At 53.7% G+C, this 24,862-nt stretch overlaps 1 protein-coding gene across 6 annotated transcripts; it reads left to right on the plus strand.

The window, feature by feature from the left end:
• Nucleotides 1-1,580: 1,580 nt before the first annotated feature.
• Nucleotides 1,581-24,143, plus strand: CELF5 (CUGBP Elav-like family member 5). 6 transcript variants are annotated; one of them, XM_054693048.1, is made up of 13 exons: nt 1,581-1,605; nt 2,312-2,387; nt 3,262-3,313; nt 5,080-5,208; nt 6,661-6,740; nt 8,688-8,834; nt 9,628-9,769; nt 9,853-9,999; nt 11,541-11,603; nt 12,245-12,331; nt 16,759-16,902; nt 18,763-18,930; nt 20,250-20,464. In XM_054693048.1, the coding sequence occupies exons 2-12, from the start codon at nt 2,316-2,318 to the stop codon at nt 18,888-18,890; spliced, it is 1,191 nt and encodes a 396-aa protein (XP_054549023.1). In that variant the 5' UTR covers nt 1,581-1,605; nt 2,312-2,315; the 3' UTR covers nt 18,891-18,930; nt 20,250-20,464. The 6 variants fall into 6 exon arrangements, 5 of the variants coding, with proteins under 5 accessions (XP_054549023.1, XP_054549024.1, XP_037360936.1 ...); XM_054693049.1 differs by lacking the exon at nt 1,581-1,605 and adding an exon at nt 1,622-1,667; XM_037505039.2 differs by lacking the exon at nt 1,581-1,605 and adding an exon at nt 2,081-2,163.
• The last annotated feature ends 719 nt before the right edge of the window (nt 24,144-24,862 follow it).

Consider the following 24,862-nt stretch of genomic DNA (forward strand, 5'->3'; position numbering starts at 1 on the left):
TCCCCATCTGACCACCAGAGATTCCTCCTGTAGTCTCTTCCCCCCAGCGGCCCGGGGGAAGCCTCCCCATCCGTGACATCTGTGATATAAATAGGTTAGACATAAGGGATTTGCTTTTCTCAGTGGTGTCTGATTTGGCTGAGCTCATCCAGCAAAAGGAAGGGGAAGGGAAAGAGCCAGGACTGGACCCCAGTCATTTAACATGCGCCCACCCCAAAGACAGATACTTGCAGAGCTCCAGCCCACAGGATCCTTGCTTGGAGGCATGTCAGGCTCCCTAGAGGACCCTGGGGAAACCAGCAGGCGATCAGCCTGGACTTCTGCTTCTCACTCTCCTCTCCCTTTTGACTTGCCCTCTATAAAATGGGGGTGTTTGCATCTCATAAAATTGCTCTAGGTTAAATGTGCCAGTGGATGTTGGTGTTGCTCCAACATGCCAAACTTTCTCTCCCTCCCAACTCCTATTCATACTTCAAAACCCACAGCAGATTTTCCATCTTCAGTGCAGTCCCAGCATTGCCTTGTGGCTGCTCTGTGCTGAAGCTCTCCCAGTCCCAGAGTTCTCTTTCTGCCTCCACCCCGACCTGTGTCTGGGAGTGTCTGTGTTTCCTCCTGTCCTCCTTCACCAGACTAGTGGTGTCCTCTCCTGGGATTGCAGTTACTCAGGATGGGACACACCGGGCCTGCAGTTGAATAAATGCAACGAGGAAAGGAGGAGGCAGGCAGGGATGCAGCGCTGGGGAGCCAGAGAAGGTGGAGGAGGGAGGGAGGGCAGTCGGCAGAGACCTCGGTAGGACAGATGGAGAGAGAGAGCCGGAAGGAGGTGGGCAGAGCCAGATGGGCGGGCAGGGGCGACAGGAGGGGGATGTAGGGAAACCCAGTCCCCCCCCCCAGCACGCCTCCTCCTGACTCTGGCGGGCAGTGAGCAGGGCCTGGCCTCTGGAGGGCTGATCCGGCTGATCGTCAGCGCCTGCCTGGGCGTGGGGTGCCGAGCTCCGGGCTCCGGGAGCGAGAGCAGAGCCCGAGCGTGCGTGAGGCGTGTGCGCGCCTGTGCGCCCCAGGGCTGGGCGGGCGCGCTGTGGCACGTGGATGCCAGCCCGGCGCGGCTGCAGGCCGGTGGGTAAGGCGGGGCCGCGGGACCGCGGGGTGCAGACCGGGCCGCGAGCGTCAGCGTTCGAGTAGGGGGTCTGCAGAGGAGCCGCGGCCCACCTGGGCCTGGGGCAGACCAGGACTTCCTCCCCACCGCATGGCCGACCCGGGAGGGGAAGGGGCCCCCCCCGAGGAGGTGGAAGGTCCCAGGCTACACAGCACGCGGGGGGGAGAGGGGGAGCAGGTACCCAGGCCCCAAGAAAAGGGTGGGGGAGCAGGGTGGGGTGATGGGGCAGGTTCTCTCCCGGTGCTCCCCCATCCCTTGCTCCCTCCCTTGGCTCATCCATTGCCAGAAGATTATATTTAAATATCTCTTTTGTGCAAGGCAGGAGCTGGGCTCGCCCCTAAGAGGCGGTTTCCATGGCAACAACAATTGCCAGCTTCCTTGTGTGGTGAATCAGCGTTGCCATAGCAACCCCATCCTCATCTGCCCAAGGTGCTGGGAGGGGGGAGGAGGTGAGGGCCAGGGAAGGAAGGCCTGGTGGGAGGGTGGGGGGGCAGCCCACGCTGGAGTTCAGGTGCCCCCTCACCCTCGGTTCCCTTCCCCACCTCAGGCTGGCCCCAAACCAGAAAGCTGGTCCAGCTGGTTGACATAGTCTTCCCTCCTACCTCCAGCTAGTGGGGTGTGGTACCCAGGTGGAGAGGCCGCGTGTGCGTGTGCGTGTGTGGTGGGGGGAGGGGAGGTGGCTCCATCTTTCCCAGGCAGCAGGAAGGTTGGACTGATGGAAGAGGGGATACGAGATGAGGGAGACAGCGGCCCCTCTGGTTCTGGGACTCCCAAGACTGAGTTCAAATTGAGGAGGCCACGTGTGCTGGGGAAACAAACTTAGAAAGGGAGCGGATCAGAAAGGGGGGGATTAGACCGCGGGAAAGGAGAGCCGCGGGAAGCCGGGGAGGGCCAGAGGAACTCTTCGGGAGGGCGTCCCGGGGAGGGGGTGCAGAGTGAGGGAGAGGACTCCGCGATGGCCTGCAGCACTGTGTTGAGGTCTGAAAGAAGGGTGAAGGAGTTCGGAGGTGAAGAGACTGGAGGGGTTCAAAGTTGGGGAGGGGGCTATCGTGGCAGTTGGTGGAAAGGACCCTGGATTTGGGGTTGAGGGATCTCCACCCCGCGTTGGCTCATCCACCATGACCCTGGATAAATAATCTCTCCCAACGTTGATAGTTTGATGTCGGTAAGATGGGGTGCAAAGCACACTCCCTCTCTGAAGCTTGCTGACAACTGTACTGTGATCAGAAAGGTAACATTTGTCAAGCACCTTTTCTGAATGGTCACAGGGATCTAATCAGGTTGTCTGACCTGTACTTATTCCAACCCCAGGCCTGGCTGCCAGCTGCCCTTCTGTGCTAGTGGGCATTGGCCTCCTCCTTCCCTTCATTCAGTTGGGCAAACTCCTCTGGTTCTCTGTGTCCTCTGACCTGTGTGGGGTGAGGCTATGCCAGACATTGCACTTTCAACCCTGGAGCAGAGGGAGGGTGGAACCCAGAGCTGTAGGGATGCCTGCGTGGGGGCTTTTGAATTGGGTTTTGAGGGATGAGAAGGAGTTCACTGGAACAGCAAGTTGGATTCTGTCCTAGGATCTGTGAAGGAGCAAATACCATACCCATCCCACACCCCTTGGGTCTGTTCTCAAATACCCAGTTTAGTTCATCCCCATGGCTGGGTAAGTTTCAAGGGAGTGTTAGGGGAAGATTTCTGAATCCCATTTTCAGTATGGGGATGGGGGCAGAAGTATCTAGAACAATGAGTCCGCTGGGTATGACAGTTCCTTCACCCAAGGCTTGTGACCATGTCCAGATGCAAAAGGTGGGGAAATAGACTTGAGGGATCAGAGGAGTTGGGCCATCTTTGCAAATATTCTGTCTCACTTGGAGAGGCAAGGAGGCCTCCTGGAAAAGGGGGTGCTGTTGCTGGGTTTTGAAGGTTAAAATAGGAGTTTTCCAGGCAGTTGTGAGCAAAGGCCTGAAGGGTGGGACCATGTGTGGTTTGATTTGACTGGGGTGTTAGGTGCTTCTGGGGTTGGGTCGACTGCTGAGGCTGGGGAGGTAGCAGGGGTCCAGGCCGAGTGCTGGTGAAGCCCCCACTACCGACTTGACCTACCCCTCTCTCCACAGATGGCGCGGCCAATCCAGGTGAAGCCTGCAGACAGCGAAAGCCGCGGAGGTAGTTGTCATCTCTCCATGGCCACCAGGCTGCGGGGTGGTGGAGGGATGGGGGGAGGGGAAATCCCTTCCTCTTTCTCACCTCAAAGGGACAGTGCTGAGGCCTAGGGGCCTGGAGCCGCTGCCACAAAAGGGCGCAGCTAACAGTGGTGGGAGAGGTAGAGGCCTTCTGGCTGGCTCCGGACGGGAGAGGAGGGGCTGTGTCCCTTCCTCACCACAGTTCTGCAGGCTAAGGGGGGCTCAGGGGATGGGGCGCCCCAATGGCTGTGGATTGCTTTCTGGGCTGCACACACTTGTGTATCTGGGCAAGTGCACATGTGTGTGCGTGTGTGCGTGTGTGTGTGTGAGAGCACACACACATACCTGTGCATGTCTATGGTGTCTGCAAGCATGTGCACATGCGCCGTGTGTTGCTGTGGCTGGTGCTGTGGGGTGGGGGCTGCTTGTGTGCACATCTTCAGACCTGGCCTGCATATGGGTACGCGCAGGGCGTGTGCTTGACTGTTCCGGGCCGGGCGGGTGGGAGTGCAGACGGGGACCTGTCTCAGGGCTGGACCACAGGGAGGTGTGCGCCCTTGGGTGGGGGGCCACCCGGGTGGGATCCAAGGCTGCTCATTCTTGGAGATTTCTGTACCTTCTCCCCATCTCGGGTGGAGGAGGAGCTGAGGGCTAGCGGCCAGCCTGGGGCGGTGTGTGAGGCAGGACCCCTGTGTGTGTGGAGGAGCCCTGCAAAGCCCATCCTGACTGGGAGCCACTTTCACTCTCCAACCTGAATGCCAGGGATTACAGAGGTGGGGTCTGCATGTCTCCCTCTCAGCCTCCCTCTCCTCTGCTCGGCTCTCCTCTGCTCTCCTCCCTCCTCCCTTCCTCTCCATCTCTCTCCCTCTTTATCTGTCTTCTCCCCTTTTGTCTCTGGTTCTCTCTGCCCTTCTGCATATCTCTTCGTCCGTCTGTCTGTCTGTCTTTCTCGTCTGTCTCCATCTCCCTTCCTCTCAGTCTCTCTGCTCCTGTGTCTCCTTCCATCCCACCCCCATGAGTGACATCTGCCAAAGAACAGGTTTCCATAGTAACCCAGCTCACCATCCCTGGGAGATGGAGCTGCCGTGTTCCTGATTACAGGAAGCAGAGCAATTACCCAAGGGGGCAGGGCTGTGGCACCACACTTGGAGGACTGTCCCATGCTGGCTCGCTCCTGGTCTTAGACGTGGGTAGGTCCCAGCCAAGCCTGCAGCCAGGCCCCTACCCTCCACCCCACCAGACGGGGGCACCAGGCTCCTCGGCCGCCCAGCCTGTGCGCACACACCTTCACGCATGCCCCGGAGGCTTCCCGCCTGGCCCCTCCTCGTCCCTGCAGCGAGGCTCCAGCCCGAGGACTCAGGGACCACCTACCGGCGCTCACCTGGCGTGGCCGCTCTAGATGGCCGGCGGACAGACAGGGACCCAGACCGGGCCAGGCAGTGCCTAACACGGGTATTACTGTGGGCTCTTGGAGTGAACCTGAGGGAAAAGCCATCGTTGCCCGGAGGGTGGAAGCGGTGGCGCAGAGGCCGGAAGGAGTGAAGGGTGGACACTGCAGGCAGGTGGCACAGCAGCGGAGGCGCAGAGACGGGAGCGCGCAGGCAGGTGGGAGGGGGCGAGACCCGGCGGGGAGAGCGTGCCACGTCCTCCCGCGCACGCACAGGACAGGGGCGGGCAGGGTCCCGGTCCCACCCCCCACGCCGCAACCACCCGAGCCCCGGGACTCGGCTGAGGGGGTGTCTCTGCCCACAGGGGACCGGAAGCTGTTTGTGGGGATGCTGAACAAGCAGCAGTCGGAGGAGGACGTGCTGCGGCTGTTCCAGCCCTTCGGGGTCATTGACGAGTGCACGGTGCTCCGGGGCCCCGACGGCAGCAGCAAAGGTGACCGCGCGGCGGGGGCCTGGGGGCGGGGGAGCGGGCTGAGGCCTGAGGGGCGGGGCCAAGGGCTTGGGGGCGGGGCTGGGAACCAAGGGGGCGTGGCCGTGGGTCCAGTCACAGGCGCGAAACGCCTTCTGGGGCGGGACCCAGTGGGTGGAGCCCGCTTCCCGGGGGCGGGGCCACTCGTGGGCGGGGCAGCGCCTGGGGCGGGGTCGGCGGAGACCGCTGGTCCCTTCGGTGCCGCCGGGTCCCCGGGGCCCGAGTCCGCCTGGGGCTGCCTGTCTTCACCTGTCTCTGTCCACGGGTCTGTTTCTGTTTGCATTTGCCTGTGTCCTGGGACGGGCTCGGCCCCATCGCCCAGCGCTTCCGTCTGGTCGGGCCACCGGGAGTCACTGAGGGTCTCCGGGCACCTGTTGTCCTGCGTGCCCACGCGACCACCTGGGGTGGAGACTCGCTCCACCTGCATCGCTTAGTCTGGGCTTCTGCCTGACTGTCCAAATGGCTGTTGCTGACTGACTGACTGACTGTGGACCCAGCTCTGCTTATTTAGGTTCATCTGTCGGGACTCGATTACTCTGTCTCTGCTCTTGCAATTTACCTTTCCTAGGACAGAATCCAGGATGCAGTATCCAGTGATCTGACTGGATGTGCCCAGCTCTTTCTCTGAATTGAGATGTGATTCACATAGAGTAAACATTTTCCTTTTCAAGTGTACAGTGATGTGCTTTTCAGTATATTAGCAAAACTGTGTGACTGTAACCACTGTCTAGTTCCAGAACATTTTCATTCGCCATCCCCCAACTCTGCCTGGCTCTATAGAACTGGCCGGGCCAGGGGGATGGGGTGGGGTTCTCTGCAGGTGACTGAGTTTGCCTATGTCTGGTGGTCTCTGGTTGTCTGCCTGATTGCTCCCATGTCACCGGCCAGCTGGGTCTGCCCTGTCTGGTGGCTTTTTACCCCATCTCCCCAATTCTGGTCACGTGGCCATATTGTCTGGGTCTGAGTGTATCTCTGTCTGGTGTGTCCACAGGATTGTATCTCTCTGCCTCTGTCTGATGGTTTTCACTTCAATTTTGCATATCTGTTTACAACTCAGGATCTCATGGTTTTGGTGACTGGAGGGTGTTTTCTAAGCCCACCCTCTTCCCTTGTTCTAACAGGGGACCTACTGCCTCGATTGTGCCGGCTTCACACTGTCCGTCTGTCAAACAGTGACATGGCTGGCTGGGTGTTTGATGGAATGTCTGCCTCTGAGACTGGCTGGCAGTGTGTCTGTCTTATCGCCTGTGGTCCAGCTGTCTGAACAATGGCTGCCTGTCTCTCTGTTGTATGATTGTCTGGCTTTCTGGTTGTCTGTGTCTGATGCTGACCTGCCACACAGAGCTCCAGCCCCCTCTCCCGTGGCCGCATAGACAGAGCTGTCGCCCCGCACTCACTCTCCCTCTCTTGGAGCAGGCTGTGCCTTCGTGAAGTTCTCCTCCCACACGGAGGCTCAGGCGGCCATTCACGCCCTGCACGGGAGCCAGACCATGCCGGTGAGTAGGAGCTTCTCTGGGCTGTTGCAGTGGCATGTGGAAGGGGCGGGTGAGGGGCCTGTCCCTGCCATCCCAGCCATCTGCTTACTCTGTCCCTTCCTCAGAGGGGTCACAGGTAGAGAAGGAGGAGCATGAGTGTGGTAGCATGAGTATGTGGCTGTGCATGTGTGTGCACAAGTGTCCATACATGAGTGCGAGCAAATGCAAGCATGTGTACATGTAGACCCAGGTGTGTTTATTTGTATGTGTGTGTATCTGAAAGAATGCATGTGTGTAAGCATGCTTATGTGAGTGCATGTGTGTGTTATGAAAGTGCATGAGTATGCAATGAACTGTGTGTGTAAATGTATACAGCTAAGTGTGCACTTGTGTGCTGATGCATATATATGTGTATACGTGAGGGTGTGTGTCAGTATGTTGAGGTATGAGTATGCTGGGTGATGGAGGAAACTAGTGCATGTGTGCATTTGTCAGTGTGTGAAGACAGTGCTTTAATATACATGTGAATGAAAACACACATGTACAGATGTGCACGAACATGAGTGTGCATGTTGAGTATGTGATCATGTATGCACATGTGTGATCGTGTGCAGGTGAGTGTGTGTGCTGTGTAAATATATGAGTGTGCATGGTGAATATATGTGATTGCATATGTTTGTGAGCATGCACAGTGTGTGTTTGCTGCATGGTATGTGTATCAGAGTATGTATATATGTGTGTGAGTGCATGTGTGTGAAGTTGCATGGCATGTATTGTGTGTGAAAGTGAAAATATGTGTTAGCGCATGTGTGTGAGCATGCACAGTGAGTGTGTGTGTGTGTGTGTTTGAATATACATGAGAATGTGTATGCATGTGTGTGAATTGCAGTGTGTGTGAGCATGTGTGGCGAGTGTGTGAAGGTGTAGGAGAGTATTGTGTGCATGTGTGAATGTACAAGAAGGTGCCCTAAGGAGGTGAAACCCTAGGAGCAGACAGGGTTTGCTGAGGCCGGCAGGGGTCATGCCAGGCATGGGGATGACAAGAAGAAAGCTGGTGTTTGAGGATCCGGGGAAGATGAGACTGAAGGAGCCTGAAGTTCAAGGCTGACAATCTTGGGATTCCTTCTAGGGCAACTGGGAGCCCTGGAGGGTTTGGACAGGGCGGGGACGGGGTCAGACTGGCTGGAAACATCTCTTTGGGGCCAGAGCAAGCTGGAGCCTGGAGCTTGTGGGTCTGCAGTGCTGAGAGGCTAGCAAAGACCCCCCCCCCAGGTGTGGGGGTGGCTCTACTCCTCGTGCCAGGCAGGAGTCCCTGGCAGTCACCACCACTATACAGAGATATCCAAATCTGCCACAGGGAACACGGGCGCCAGCTGGGGCGCCAGCTCTCCTGTTTCAGATGTTCTGGAGACTGGTGTGAGCCAGCAGCGCAGTCTCCGAGCCACCCTGCCCTTGCTGTCCTGGCACCTGGGCATCAGTCTAGTCCCCATCAGGGAAGGACTCAGCTTAACACAACAGCAGGCTATTCCAGTGATGAGGCTGGCAGGCGGAGCAGGGACTAAGTTCTCCACCTAAGGGGGCATGTCTTGAATGGCTGAAGTCTCACCTGTTCTCAGGTGTGGGTGATGGTTATAGGGTCCTCCATCTGGCCCCAGAAGTTTGATTCTCTATCTGGTTTTGGTATGACTCAGTTAGGGCCTTCCATGGTGCCCCCAGATGTAATCCCTGGGCAGCCACACCCCACCTGTGCACACATGGCTGCTAGGCCAGGTGTGAAACCTGGGAGGCTGATCTCCAAGGTGTTTTTGCTGTGACCCCTGAGTCCTGTGTCTTTGAGCAGAGTCACAGTTGATGGCATCTTCTATCCACCCCTCACCCAATGGGCCTGAGCTGGCATGGTTCCGGGGAGCTGGAATCCAGGCTACCTTCCTCCTTTTTTCCCTCCCTGCTTGCCTGCTGCCCCTGCAGGGGGCCTCCTCCAGCCTGGTGGTCAAGTTCGCGGACACGGACAAGGAGCGAACGCTGCGGCGCATGCAGCAGATGGTGGGCCAGCTGGGCATCTTGACACCATCGCTCACCCTGCCCTTCAGCCCTTACAGTGCCTACGCTCAGGCTGTGAGTGACCCAGCACATGCACTGCTGTCTCCAGTGGGGCTCCAGAGGCCCTTGCGGAGGTCCAGCCCTCTCTCTGTCTCTGTCTCTCTCTTTCCACGTATTCTCTGTCGAGGGCTTCTGCCTATTTGCCCATTTTTCTTTCTGTTTCTCACCCAATTTCTCAGACTCAGGGTCCTATCCTGGCCATGGCTGGGACCCAACCCCAGCTGAGCCCCCAGTCATGACCTAAGCCCTGAACCGAACCCCAACCCTAGATTAATACAATTCCAGGCTCAGCTTCAATCCTAAACTGAGACCAACCAAGAGACTGGACCCCTAAGTTCAGGCTGAGCCCTGACCCAGGCTGAACCCTAATATCAAATGAGGACCTAACCTTGTGCTGAGCCCAGACCTGGCTGTGCCCCAAATCTACACTGCCCCAATTCTGGCTATGCCTCCAAAGTCCAGGCTGACTCCAAACTAAAACCAGACCCAATCCTGGTTAAGTGTTGATTGGTCTCTGATCTACGACCAAATGACTAACTGAGCCCTGATCCCTGGCTGAGTTCTCATTTCCTAAATGAACTCTGAATCTAGACTGATCCCTAATCACAGGCCGAATCCTGATCCTATACTGAACCTTGGTCCCAGGTCGAGTCCCAATTCCTAACTGAGCCCCGATCCCAGCCTGAATCAAGGTACCCTGCCTCACCACCCCCTCCCTAGTTTCTTGAGGGTCAGCCTTCTCCCCATGAACCATGATCTCAGGGCAGGTATCGCCCCTACAGCATGCTGACTCCCTCTCAACCCCCAGCTCATGCAGCAGCAGACAACGGTCCTGTCCACCTCGGGCAGCTACCTGAGCCCCAGCGTGGCCTTCTCACCCTGCCACATTCAGCAGATTGGCGCCGTCAGCCTTAATGGACTGCCTGCCACACCCATCGCCCCTGCCTCTGGTGAGAGTCTCCAAGGGCCCAAAGATGGGTGGGCAGGGCTGGGGACAGAACCAGGCTCCCCATGACACCCTTCCGCCCCACAGGACTGCACTCGCCCCCGCTGCTCGGCACCGCTACTGTGCCCGGCCTGGTGGCTCCCATCACCAACGGCTTCGCAGGTGTCATGCCCTTCCCCGGTGGGCACCCCACCCTAGAGACTGTATATGCCAATGGCCTCGTGCCCTACCCAGGTAACTCGGGTTGTCCCCCAGGGCCTTGGAGAGTGGTGGGGGCAGGGATGGTGTCTCCAGGACAAATAGGATGAGTTTCTATACCATGGGTTCCCTGGAATAGGCGTGGCAGGACAAAGTGAGTCTCACATGACAGATGTGATATGTGGGCATGCAGAAAGAAGTTATGCGGGGTCCTTAAACATAGGAACTCTGCATCTGATCTGGGTTCAAGGTCCAGTACGACGGCCCCAGATGGTTTCTGCAAGTCTCTGAACCTCAGTTTGCTCATCTGGGAAATTGGAAAAATAGCATCAGTCACCTCCTGAGGTTTTGCATATCAATTTTAAAATGCCCAACACATCACATAGTACCAAGAACGGCACCACCCATCTTAATTATCGGTGGCTACTGTGTGAGGAGAGAGCTATACTGTATTCACTCATTCACTCGGTACTGACCAACCAAGCACTGATTTGGGACTTGTCCCATCCTCATAAAGCAGAGGTCTCACCTTTCTTTACCCTACACCATGATTTCAGGGCTAACGACTTCCATCACTTTGCTTATGTGAATCAAGTCATCTGTGTTTTCCCCACTGAGGATAATTTGTTTATTTTTATTTTTGAAATAATTTCAGGGAATTGCAAAAGCATAAACAATAATTTGTTATTATTATTTATTTATTAGCTATAATTTGTTTAGTATTTATTTTATTTATTACTCATCACAGGGAGTTGCAAAAAATAGTAGAGTGGTCCTGGCCACTCCTCACTCTGTTTCCCCATTGCTAATATCTTACATAACCATAGTACATTGTCAAATGCAGGAAGCTGATACTGGCAAAGTACAATAAACTCAACTGAAGTTGGAAATCTTATTCATTCAGATGTCGCTGCTTTATATATGTCTTCATTTGTGTGTGCTTGTGTGTGTTTCTATGCCATCTTATCACAAGGACTCATGGAACAACCTCAGCAGAGGCAGAGACCTGTTCCATCTCCACATTTGTTCATGTCATCATAGTCAGCCATACCCCCCCCACACCCCATCCTCTACGAACCTCTCCTTATTTGAGCAGAATCTTTTGGCTGAATTGTTCCTAGATGCACCAGCTCTAGTGGCCTGTACAACCTCTCCCTTCCTCCTACCTCTCCCCTAAAGACAGTCAGAAGGTCACAGCCACATAGGGGATCCATAGGGTATCTGATGAGTGAGGCGTGGGGAGGCAGAGAGGGGGAGGGCTGGGATCCTGGAGAAATCAGAGAATAAAAAGCAGTGAAAGGGGTGTGGAGAGAGGGAAAGGCAGGTGATAGTGAAACCTCTCTGGAGTCCCAGAAGCCTGGATTCAAGTTAGGCTTCTGTCATTTTCTGAGAGTGGGTTCAGCTTTATGAGCCTCAATTTCTTCACCTGTAACATGGGGATCATACCTATAAAGGGTTTAGTGTAGAGGTAAAGCGGGGGCGGATATGTGTTGCTCTCCTCTGGCCCGTAAGGATCGGGGGCGGATGGAAACCTTCTGCTGCCCCCGCCCCACTTAGCCCCTCCGTCTGCCCAGCAGCTCAGAGCCCGACAGTTGCCGAGACCCTCCATCCCGCCTTCTCCGGAGTCCAGCAGTACACAGGTAGGAGGCAGCTCGGCCCCGCCCCCGCGTGGCCCCGCCCCCGCGTGGCCCCGCCCCTCGTGGCCCCACCCCGCGGGCTCCTTCCGGTCTTCCTCCCTCGCCTAGCCACACCCCCGTTCCGGTCCCGCCCCTCAGGTGCCGCCCTGTCATTCCGTCTTCCCGCTGGGGCCTAACCACGCTCCTACTCTGGCCGTGGCAAAACTCGCAGAAATAGCGCCCCCCTTCCTTCAGCATCTGGCCCCGCCTCCACCAAGGCCCCCAAACCTTGGTTCTCCTTCCCAAATCCTCCTGGGCCCACCTTCTTCCTGGGCCCTACGTCTCCACTCAAGGCCCCGCCTATCAAGTCAGGCCCCGCCCCGCATTGTTGGGCCCGCGTGCTTTGGCCCCGCCCTCAGGCCGTTCTCCGCGTGGCCCCGCCCCCTCCACGCGAAGACCTGGTGACCCCGCCCCCAGGTGGGCCCGCCCCCGCGCCTGTTCCTTGGACCCGCCCCCAGCTCCGCCCTCCCCGCGGCCCCGCCCCTTCCCCTTCCCGAGACCGGCTCTCGGACCCGCCCCCGCCCCGCCGCGCCCCCCCACCCGCGCCGGCCGCGCGTCGGCCTCACTCCCGCCTCCGCCCTGTGTCTCGCTCCCGGTCTCCGCAGCCATGTACCCCACCGCGGCCATCACGCCCATCGCGCACAGCGTCCCCCAGCCGCCGCCCCTCCTGCAGCAGCAGCAGCAGCGAGAAGGTGAGGGGGCCGCGACTCCCCTGGGCTCGAGCCCCGCCCTTTGCCCCCCTCCGCCCTCAGGACCCCCCTCTGGCTCCCAGCCCGGCCAGGCTTCAGAGACCCCGCAAGTGGGCGCAGCCTGGGGGCCGGACGGGCCTCGGCTCAAGTCCTGGCGCAGTCACTCGTCCCCGGGGTGCTCATGGACACCCGAATCTTCCTCTCTTAGCCTCAGTTTCCTCCTCCGGAAAACGGGAACCACGCTAGTTGGTTGCAACCCCGTAGGAAATACAGTGACTCCACCTCGCCAGAACTGGTTGGTTCTCTGAATTTTTGAAGAGAATATTCTATTTGATGTTGGGGTGGTGGTGGGTGATCAAGTACCTCAGATAAACTGAGGCCCGCCTGGTAATACCAAGGCAGCCAGGGAGGGAGGGGTTCGGTTCTGGAGTTGGACACCTGGGATTCGAACGCTGTCTGCCCGCGCCTCCCTTTCCTCGCCGGTAGCCCTGGCGACCTTCTGCGCCAACAGGTGTTACTAGGAATAAGCAGCAACAGTTTCTGACACATAGTAGGCGCTCAGCACCTGGGAGTCCAGTCCCTTCCTCTCTTTAGTCCTCCTTGTTGGGGGGGTGGGGGTGGAGGAGGCGATTAGGGTGAGGGCACCAACCAGAAAAGCTCCCATACCCCATGGCAAGGGGAGCCCTGCTCTGCTGATGACCCGTCCTCAGACTCAGTCCTGAGAATCTGCCCAATTACAACCTTGCCCTTGGCATGTGGAAGAGACACTGCCAGAGTGCAAAAGCTTTGTAGGGGAGGCGCTCTGGCTCTGCCAACCAGCTGCTACCCCATCCTCAGGCAGGTACCTCGTCTCCAAGGGCTCTGTGGTTAAAAACAAAGACAACAGCAGGAGTATTTGGCAACTCCAGCAGCTTCAGATGCGAGGGAGCTAGTAGGGTCTTTAGACACACCTCAACTCCCTGGGGCGCTGTTTTGTGGATGCTGGCACCTGGGTGTCTCTGTTCCTGGTGGATCTCCAAGTCCACCCTTTACCCAGGCAGAGTGGGTAAAAGCTAATTCAAGAGTAGCCGGTGCTGTGTAGTGGGACTTATGTGTTTCTGGAAAATTGTTCTACAGTTTGCAAAACCTCAAAATGTAAACTACAGGGTCAGTGAGGAAATAGAGTCAGAGTTCATGGTTCAGTAACATGTCAAAAAAAAAAAAAAAAGAAAAAGAGGATCCTTATAAAAATGAAAGTGGTAGCAGTTTTATGCATGTCAGATAATGAAAAGAGAAGATGAATACTGCAATAAATATAGCACTCTATCCTGGAGCAGGCCTGAAGTTTGCAAGTGGAAGTGGGATCAGAAAAGTTGCAGCTTGGTGGAAAGAGGCTTCTCTGAAATCAGGGTGTTGTAATCCCAGAGATGGGTGTGGCTCAGTACACTGGGGAAATGGGAAAGTTGGTAGATGTTTGCACTATACATGGATATTTCTTTTTTTAAAGATTTGTTTATGCATGTAAGAACTGGGGTCTAGGCCAGAGGTGTGGGGGGTGAGAGGATTCACCAGAGACAGAGCAGGGAGCAGAACAAGCAGACTGACTGAAATACACTATTGAGGGGAGCAGCAGGCGAGCCAGGAGAGGTCTGCTATGCCATCTAGATCAGCTCCCTGACCGGGCATCCAGCTCATGCTGCAGTGGCTGGCGATAGCTTGATAGTGCTGAGACTTCCCCTGTGCCATCAGGAAGGCCCCTGTAGGTGTATATTTCTTCATGAGGTTTGGTTCAGCTGGTTGTAGTTTTATACATTCACTTCATGTTTTATGGGAGCTGGATAGCACACAAGCATGCACAAAATTCGTGTTATGCTGGAAATGGTTCCAAAATGTACCGATTGCATTGGAACACACTTGCATTTAAAAATAAGCGCGATAGTACAACTGTGCTCCTGACCCAGAGGTGGGTGTGAATGTGTAATCTTGGGTGCACGTTTGGGGACTGTTCATGACGTTGGATATAGTCAAGATTTTAAAATGCTATTGTTATTTATAGTTTTTTTTTTTTTTTTAAAGATTTATTTATTTATTTATACAAGCACTGGGTACAGTCAGAAGCGCGGGAAGGTGAGAGAATTCACCAGAGCCAGAGCAGGGGGCAGAGCAGGCAGAAGGACCGAAGTACACTGCTGAGGGGAGCAGCGGGCGGCAGGAGAGGTCTGCGCGCCATGTGGGACCCTCCTCCGGTGGCCGGGGAGCAGCCGGGGATCGAACCGGCGCCGCAGAGGCCGCGGGCAGCTTCGCAACCCAGCGCTCAACCGCTGCGACACTGGGGAGGCCCTATTTATAGTTTTTATGTTAGCCGTGCATTGGGGATTATTTGGGGAGGGAATGATTTTGGGAGTGAAATGTGCTTTAAAAAATTATTTCTGGTTGGTGCAATCTATCATGTTTAGTTGTCTGTGGCTTCAGGATGTCTGTGGCTCAGGACTAGAGAATCATCTTTTTAACTTTATGTAATTTGATCTTTGTAACTGGAGTGATGCAGTTACCCAAGATTTTGAGGAATATCTGGATTGGGGGTTTGGAATCAGGAACTTATTTGTCTTTTTTCCCCCACTACCATCTACTTATATACCCTTTCACACTTCTTCCTCCTCTTAACCTCAGAAACCTGACTTTGTTATTAGCGTCCACTAGTTTTTACAAGTATTTTGCTTTGTCAAATTGTCCACTATGTAAATGTCCAATATTTATCTTTGTCATTCTGACTTGCTTTACTACACATAATTTCCTCCAGCTCCTTCCATTTTGCTGTAAATGGCAGCATTTCATCTTTCCTTCTGGCTGCCTAGTATTTCATTGTTTGGATATACCACATCTTAATTCAGCTATCTACTAGTGGGCATTTAGGTGGTTTCATGTCCTGTCTAGAAATGCTGCCACCACCATTGTACAGCAGATAATCTTTTGAGTTGACAGTTTCATGTTCTTTGTGTTGGTTCCCAAGAGTGGGATTGCTGGGTCATCTGGTATTTCCATGTCCAGTTTTTTAAGGTAAACCAGCTCTCTTTCCAAAATAGCTGCACCAGGTGACATTCCTGCAACAGTATAATAGGGTCCTTTTTCTCCAGCACTTGTTGTTGGGACTCTTTTTAACATGTGCCATTCTCACAGGTGTGAGGTGGTGTCTCCCTGTGGTTTCTTTCTTTTTTTTTTTAAAGATTTATTTATTTATGTATACAAGAACTGGGGTGCAGATCAGAGATGCGGGGGGTGAGAGGATTCACCAGAGACAGAGTGGGGAGCTGAATCTACTGAAATACTCTGCTGAGAGGAGCAGCAGGCAAGACAGGAGAGGTCTGCCGCGCCATATGGGTAGCTCACTGGCCAGGGGTCAAACTCATGCTGCAGTGGCTGCCAATAGCTTCAATAGTGCTATGTCTTAACCTCTTGAGCCACCAGAGAGGCCCCTCCCTGTGGTTTCAACCTGCTTCTTTCTTACTGGAAACACTGATGAACATTATCGACCTTTTGGATGTCCTCTTTGGTAAATAATCTGTTCAGATCTGCTGCCCACTTATTAATTGGGTTATTTGTTTTTCTGCTGTCAAATTCTGTGAGTTTTTTATATATTTTGAATATTAACCCATTGACAGTTAAGTAGTATGTGAATATTTTTTCCTATTAAATAGGATGTTTTTTAATCTACTTGTATTTTCTTTTGCTGTGTAAAAGCTTCTTAATTTGAGGTAATCTCAATTGTTTATTTTATCCCAATTGTTTATTTCCCTTGCTGGAGGGGTTGAGTCTTCAAAAAAATCTTTATCATTGATGCTGTTAAACATATTGCCAATGTTTTCTTTCATATATTTTATTGTTGCAGGTCTTACATCTAAGTCTTTAATCCACTTTGAATTTATTTTTGTACATGGAGTGATCCATCGGGATTTATTGGTCTTACTTTTCTTTTTATGATCATTGGACTTTTAAAACCCAAGCGTTTTCTTTTAGAACTCCTTTTCGACTTATAGTGTTATTGCAAAGATAGTATAGAGTTTCTGTAACCTCCACCAGGTCATCTAACTTTTATAAAATAATCCAGAGTGCGAGGTCTAGGGATTTCTCCAGGGGGTTGGAATTATCTGGGATTTGAGGGATTTATCTTGGTTTGGGGACTGGGGTGGGGTTGGGGGGCTTGGTTATCTGAGTTTTGTAAATTATCTGGGCCATAAATATGATCAGAATTTGGATTCTGGGATAAGACTGGACAAACAAAGCACTCCCTGCTCCCCTTCCCACAATGCCATACCCCATCTTTCTGGGCATCAAGGGGCTCCCCTCTCCTGACAGCTGGAGGCACCAGATGTGGGCTCTGGACCCACGCCCCTCCCCTGGGGTTCCGCCTCCTCTCCTTGGGGGCTTTACGTCTTTCTCTCCCCCACCTGCAGGTCCCGAAGGCTGTAACCTGTTTATCTACCACCTCCCCCAGGAGTTTGGAGACACGGAGCTGACCCAGATGTTCCTGCCCTTCGGCAATATCATCTCCTCCAAGGTGTTTATGGATCGAGCCACCAACCAGAGCAAATGTTTTGGTGAGTACCTGATGCGGGCGCCCCTTCCTGCTTGCTGTCCTTCCAACTCCTGGCATCCTGAAAATGGGGGCGTGGTCAGCCATGAGACAGGTCTGAAGTCATTCTTCTGCTCACTCATTCATTCAGTCAACAAACAGATACATTATGCCCATGAACGTGCTGGACACTGGGCACACAGCAGTGAATAAGCTACCAAAACCTCCTGCCCTGGGAGAGCACACGGTCTTACCGTGCCTTCTGATAGGACTTTCTCTGATGATGGAAATGCTGTATATCCATCAGCCCCATGGAGCTACCAAGCACTTGATATGTGACCAATGCAACCAAAGATCTGAATATTTTATTTGATTTGATTTAATGTGTTTACATTTAAATAACCACATGTGACCAGTGTCTACCAAATTAGAAAGCACAGGTTGAGGTAAGGAGAAAGGAGATGACCAGGTAGCTATAAATATATGAGAAAAATAAAAAGACTAGAGAGAGTGATCAGAAGGAGGTGATATTTCAGCCTAGGCCTGAATCATGGGGAACCAGCTTGGGGAAATCTGGAGGAGAAGTGTTCTAGGCAGCAGTCACAGCATGTGAAAAGGTCCTGGGGCAGGGCCTAACTTGTTCGAACAGCAAGGAGGCTGGAGCACAGTAAGCATGGGAGAGAGAGGGAGTTGGTGAGGACAGGGGCAGGGCATGTAGTGCCTTGTGGGCCTTGGGGAGGACTTCCTTGTCCCCAGAGACAGAGGAAATTAAGGCTCAGAGGGATGCTGCAGTTTGTCCAAAGTTATACAGTAGCAAAGAGGCAGAATCTAGATTAGAACCAGTCTGTTTAACTCCAAAATTTGGAGTAAAAGCCTCACTGTGTCCTTTGCAAAAGACCAACTTTTGACTCTTTATTAAGCGCCTCCTGTATATAGTCAGTCCAACCATAAAAGGGAAGAATTGTCCCAGTTTACAGAGAGGGATGGAATAGCTGCATGTTTGAGGTTACACAGCCAATGGGGGACCCTGGCCAGTACATAGCCCCCTTCTCTGTATCCTGCTTCCAGAAGGAAGGAGGACATTTCTGTAAGGAAACCAATGCACTTTCAACAGTGAGGGGGTCTGTTGCCTTCTCTGAGCCTCAGTTTCCTCATCTATATAATGGGAGTGACAGCTGTTAGAGGAAGTAATAGCTATGAAGACAGCATCCCCTTCCTGCTCCAAGCTCCCCCGTGGCTCCCTTAGGCCTTACCAGGGCAGCAAGAGCCCTCAACCCCAACCCAACATCTTTACCTGACACCCCCCAACATTTGGGCTATCGGGAGCTTAAAGAGGGGGAGGTTGAAGTGTTTCTGATGGCCTGCAAGGAAGGGTGGCGGGAGGTGTAAAAAGCCTGACAGAGACAAGGAGAGAGACAGAGAGAGGGAAGGAGGAAGGGGAACGGAGAGGCAAGGACAGACAGACATGCAACACACACAGAGGGAGTCAGATGGACAGAGAAGTTCCCAGACCGCTAGAGGTCCTGGGGGAAGCAACAGGATGGCCAGCACGGTGTAGAGGAGGCAAGCTTCCTAGGGGGGAGGGAGATAACCTGGCCCTCCCAGGACCCTCAGAGGTCCCCACCTGTTCCCCATGCCAGATGGGAAGCCGTAGCAGAGCAGACCCCAGGTAAGGGGTCCCGACCCCAGGGGCATGCAAGTCCAGGCTCTCAGAACAAGGCCAGGACTGCCACCGGCCCTCTGGCCAGCCCTCCCACCTCCCCGGGCCAGTCTGCCTGTGCAAGCGCACACCCCCACCCCCAGGACCCCGCCAGGGCCGCAGCACTGGAGCGAGCAGAGGACGCCCACGTTGCCCACCATCGCGGCTCCACCCCGGTCTCCACAGGCTTCGTGAGCTTTGACAACCCGACCAGCGCGCAGACCGCCATTCAAGCCATGAACGGCTTTCAGATTGGCATGAAGAGGCTCAAAGTGCAGCTGAAGAGGCCCAAAGATCCAGGACACCCCTACTGACCTCGCCCACAGCCACCCTGAGGCTGTGGGCTTGGCCCAGGTGAGCCGCCAGGCGGCCCCACCCGCCCGATCTCACCCCCCTCCCTTGTCTTGTCTGCACACCCTCCTCATTCTCCAAACCCACCCAGGCACTGTGTGGGGGTGGGGTGCTGCTGCAAGAGTCTCCAGGGAGCCCCCCGTGTTGGGTTGGCAGGGACAGAGCTGGTCAGTGACACCCCCCCGCAACACCTGTGGTCTGGTTGAGAAGCGGAGGGTGGGATGGGGTGGGAAGGGTGGTTAGGGAATCCTTCCTGGAAAAGGCTGTGACGCATGAATAGGAGTTCTCCTGAGAGGCTAGGCTTGGTCCGGGTGGGTTGTGGATGCTGGCAGAGGGGCTTCTGTTCTGTCTGTGAAACCCTCCCCCGGGTGGAACCCCCTTCTAGTCCTCATTTGGTACCATTACACCCCGTGGGTAGATGGGAAAGTGGCATGCTGGCCCCGCACCCAGCGTGCTGAAATAAATCTCCCCAAAGTGTACTCTGCCATCAGAGCAAACAACCTTACAGCAGCTAACCACCTTCTGTGGGGAATGACCGGTGAACCCAAGGGGGCGTGAGATTTATAGCTGACCTCCGGCCTTGGCAAGCTTCGTCTGCTAAACGGGCTCACGCTTGCCAAGAGGCAGCGGTGACCCACCCAGGGACACCGTGTTCCCCGGCTGAGCCCAGGGCCCACCTCCTGGGAAGCTCTCCACAATTCCTTTCGATTTTGGTGGGTTTTTTTCACTCACCATCGCCGTCGTCATCACAGAACCTCGCCTTGGGCCTGGTGCGAAGTAGGTGCTGGTTAGGGGCGGTTCGTGCTTTGCAGACCCGTTGGGCCAGCATCCACAAAGTGGAGGGTGTGCCCGGGGGTGCAGTGCAGGTATGCATGTGCAGAAACTCAGTTCCTGAAAGCCAAGTTGCGGGCGAGCCGTGCGCTTTTAACACCCCCACAGCAAGGCCTATTGAGCATCTGCCTTGCGCGCCAGACTCTGCTTTCCAGAGCTTGGGGCCGCAGCTGCCAATGAACAGAAATGGGGTGGGGTGGGGCGGGGGGCGGAAAGAAACTGCCTTCATGGGGCCTCAGTGGCAGGGGGCAGGGAAGAGAGAAACAAAAGTGTCCGTCCAGGTTGCCAGGTGAGGACCCGGGCTCAGCAGCCTTAAGTATGTTCCATGCCAGGTTTGTTGACCTCCACCCCCCAAAATGGACTCTTTCTGAAAAGACGGGGGTTCTTGGGTTCCCAGCCTGGCCAGAGCTAGGGGAGGTGGGGTGGGAGGTAACCTCGTCTGCCTGTGTGCCCCCCATCACCGCACCCTAACGCCGTCCCTTCTCCGCCAGGTGAGGGGCCTTCCCACCCCCGGAGGGTTTCCCGCTTCAAACCGATCCAGGACATTTCCGTAAATTACAACCAAGTTTGGACACCAGCCCTCCCTCCCCTCTCCTGCCTCCCTGTCCCTCTCCCCACAATGTGAAACACTACTGAAGGCCATGCAGAATGGGGAGGGGGGCTTCCTGGCTGTCCCTGGGGGCCAGGGCGGGGGTGCTCCTGAGTTGGGGGCATGGGGCTCAGTGCTCCCCCCGGGGGATTTCCTCGCTCCCTGGCCCCAACACAGAGCCCTGGCGGCTTCCCCAAACGAAATCGCAACTTTTCCTATATATATATACGAATATATATATGGAGAGCTATATACAGTATATATATTTTTTGAGTATAGATCATGGGACCAAACTTTTCCGACTTCCTTCCATCCAAGAGAAGGTGACCCTTTACCGGTCACTCAGCAGGGACAATAGAAGGGCTGAGGCTGGTCGGGCCTGGGGAAGCCCCGGTCAGGTGTCTCCCACTGTCATATCCGGCCAGGGCACTGGAGAAGGAGGGGGATTCTTAGCCAACTCGATATACCTCCAGGACTTTTGGCCCCCACCACAATGATTTTCGGGCGCCTTTAGGCTCAGCCAGCTTGGGTGTCCCTGGTCCTAGCTGCAGCTTCCAGAACCCTCCCCCCAACCCCCTACTTCGTCCCAGGGCCCTGCCTTCCCCCTATGTAGGCACAAAGGAGAACCCCTGGCCTCCCCCCACCCCGTCCTTCTCCCACCCCGTCATAGCCTTACTCATGTGACCAATAGCCCTTATCTTTCCGTGGGGGGGACAAACAGGGTCGGGGGAGCCCCCCACCCCTTGTGCCCCCTCCTAAGGGCAGGCAGCCATTCCCCTGCCTTGGATCACCAGCCTGGAATTCATGGTCTCTGACCAAGATTGCCACGTGCGTTGGGTGACCCCAACCTGCACTGGCCAGCACCCCTTTACCGGAGATACCTCTACAAAGAATTCTTTTTTTCTATTTTGGTCTTTCTGAGCAAGTACAAAGAAGAAATGAGAAGGGAAAAAAATGGGGAAAAAATCAAATGACAATGGATTTTTGTTTCCTACTTGGGGCGGGGAGGGAGAATTTGTGGGGTGCCTCTGTATAGCTACCCGAACCGTGAAAACCCACCTTGAAGCACAGAGTCAAGTTCGTTTGGATGTTCAGTCAGGCCTCTCACCAAACGAGTCGCCAGAGAACCTAATAAGCTCAAAAGCAACAGAAAAATTTAAAAAGAAAAAAAAGACATTCCCTTTTGTTTATACCAAAATGTGTTGACCGACCCAGAAAAAAAAAGAAGAAAAAAAAAAAAAAAAACACTTAGCAAAAAAAAAAAAAAAAAAAAAGGAAAAGAAAAAAAAATCTTCAAACCAACTTGTTTCGATATTCCAGAGTTTGATAATTGTTCCGAGACACTCTTGCGTGCCTGTGTCCCGTGCGTCTGTGTGTGCAAGCGTGGACTCAGGGGCTGCAGGGGCCTCTTCCGAATCCCCGGGGTCCCAAGCCCCCCTCCGTCAGGCCTGCTTGGGAGTGTGTGCTGGCGTGCCGTGGCATCTGTCCTTCTGGTCCATGTTTACTGGCTGTAAATACCATTTTTATACTCCACATCGAAGACCTACGTGATTTGTACGATGTACTTTATTTCTGCTACGAGTAATTTCATGAAGTTTCAACTTGCAAACTGACTTTTGGAGACAAACCGCCACACACACACACACACACACACACACACACACACACACACGGAGAAAAAGAAAAGGACTTAGAGGGGACTTTGGTTTGAGTTTTGTGTCAAAGATTTGCTGTGGCTGGAGAGGTCTTTGTCACTGTGGCGTGTTTCAGGCGAGGCGCTTCAAGCATCATCTTAATGTCCCAAACGCCTCTCTTTGGTCTGGAGAAACTGAAAATTTATTTAATAAAAGTTTTACTTGCTAAAGGACTGAGTTCCCCGTGTTTTGTCCTCTCTCATCAATAAACACCAAGTGCATCTGTCTCCATTGGGTGTCTGGGCTGGTGAGAAATCCAGATTTAAAGCGAGGGGGTGAGGAAGGAGCATCCCAGGAAGGCAGGTCTGAGGTTCCTGTAGCCAGGATTCCAGGTGATTCATCAGAAGATGAAGAAATGGAGTATTCTTTCTGAAAAAGAGCAGGTGCTTATGTCTGTTGATCCACACGTTCATTCAGCCATTCAACAAACATCTGTTAACCCCCCACTGCAGGCCTGTCCCTGTGCTGGACATGGGGTGACCAGATGGTTCTGCCTTTCGGGAGTGACCCTGGGGGAGAGAGAAACTGTGTAATATGCAAGAGTCATGTAACATGAACCTCACCATTTTATAGTGAGAGTGTAATGGCATTAAGTACTTTCACAAGATAGTACAACCATCACCACTAATTCCAGAATGTTTTTAATCACCTCAAACACCTCCCATTATCAGTTATCCTCATTCCCACCTCCAGCCCCTGGTACCACAGACCCATTTTCTGTCTCTGGCTTTGCCTATTCCGGACATTCCAGATTGATCAAATCACACTCTGGCCTTTTTTGAAATAGGCCTTTCTAGCCTGTTTCACTGAATATAATGTCCTCAAAGTTCATCCATATTACAGCATGTGTCAGAATTCCCTTTTCATGACTGAATAATATTCTAGTTCATGGATAGACTACATTTTGTGTATCCATTCATACACAATAGGTGTATGGGTGTTTGGGTTGTCGCCCCCTTTTTGGCCATGTGAATGGTACCACTATAAACATTCCTGTACAGATTTTTGTTTCAACACTTGATTCATTTCTCTCTAGTAGATACCTAGGAGCAGAACTGCTGGGTTGTATGGTGGCGCTATATACTGAGGAACCACCAAGCCATTTTCCATGGCAACTGCCCCATTTTCCACTCCCACCAGCAGTGCACAGGTCTCCATTTTCTCAACGTCCTCACCAATACTGTATAAATAGAAATTTTGAACTGGAATTTGAGGGAGAAATTACCCAGTTCAACCTGATGCAGGGCAGGACCCAGAAGTGTTCCAAGGAGGTGAGACCCAGGAGGTGAGTAGAGGCTTGCTGGACACAGCAGAGGGTGCAGTTTGGGCCAAGGCTTACTGTGGGCAGGGGGGTGGGGACAGGAGAGACCTGGGCTGTTGTCAGAGACTGATTTCCCAGAGGGGTGAGTGGGGAGAGGCAGGAGAGGCATCAAGGAGTCAAGGTGAGTGACGGTGCCAGCCTGCAAGGGGGTGCTTGAATGAATGAGTAGGGTACGAAGGTGGACATGAGTTTGCTTGAAAAAACAAAAGGAAAACTCCACACGTCTCACTGCCCCACTCCAGTGGAGGCCTCTAAGTCCCCTTAAAATGAAAATGCTGAAACCCAGGGTCAGGCATACCGGGTTCCAGGGGAGGGTTCATGGGCCTCTAAGGTGGTACCAGCTTTCCACACCAAGCACAGGGGCCGCAGCTGGCTTTCAGTCAGTTCTCCATCTGGCAATATTTATTTCTCGCTCTTAATAATTATGCCCATTGGGTCTCACCCACAGATCTTATCCAGTAAGACCCCATCCAAAATAGCCTGTGCTGGTTTCATTCCCAAGCCCGCCCACGTCTAGGAGGAGGAGAGTGCCAGGCTCCGGCTGCCATCTGAGGTAGAGATGGAAGAGCTCCACTCGGAGGCCCAACTTAGCTGAATTCCAGTCTGGCCCTGGACAACCTCCCTCAGCCTCACTATAAAGGAGGAATAAGAATACCCATTTTATAAGCTTTTAAAAGACTAAGTGCAAGAATATGTGCTGTTGTGTAGAATCCACTGCTCTTTTAACTACATAGCATGTGGATTCCGAAATAGAAAAAGAAAGAACAAATGAACAACTCGGATCCTGAAAGCCATCTCAGCTGCTAAGCCTGAAGAAGCTCAGAGATTCAGAAAATACTGATTCCTTACTGATCACCCAGGGCCGCTGAGCAGCCCCCTGCCCTGCTGTCCATCCAGTGTCAGAGTGAACAGGACCCAGGAGGGACGGTATCCTCTCAGCTGGATGAGAGCAGAGGTGCAGTCAGCCCGCCAAATACTTGGAGCACGAAAGGGTCGTTCTGATATTAAATGGTCATTCTGCAATGCGTTACCACACAGCGCAAGGCAAGTTCACCTTCTACTGAATAGTCGACACCTATTTTGGAGGTATTTTTGGAGAAATGCCCGCATTTAACATAACTGCTTGCTACCACTCTGGGTAGCTCCTCTCCCCCAGGCTTGCTCTAGCCACACAATAAGACTTATGTTTCTTGAGTGCCTACTATGTGTTCTTGGTTATTAATGCATCTAATTCTCAACCAACAAGGTGGGATTCCATTTTTAGTTGCAGTTTGCAGATGAGGAAACTGAGCAGCAGAGGGTGGAGGAGTCAGCCCACAGTTACACAGGAGGTGTGTGGCGGTGCAGGGCGGGAGCCGGGCCCTGCGGCACCACCTTGCAGTCCCTTATACTTCTCCACCGAGTAGGTCGCAGCTTCAATCTGGAGGCATTAGCCAAATAAAATAGCAACCAGCATATCAGAAAATCCCAGGAAAAAAACACATCCTAAAAGTAATTCTA

The sequence above is a fragment of the Talpa occidentalis genome, unplaced genomic scaffold (assembly GCF_014898055.3).
Source record: "Talpa occidentalis isolate TD23 unplaced genomic scaffold, MPIMG_talOcc4v2.1 talOcc4.12, whole genome shotgun sequence".
In the NCBI taxonomy this organism is placed as follows: Eukaryota; Metazoa; Chordata; class Mammalia; order Eulipotyphla; family Talpidae; genus Talpa; species Talpa occidentalis.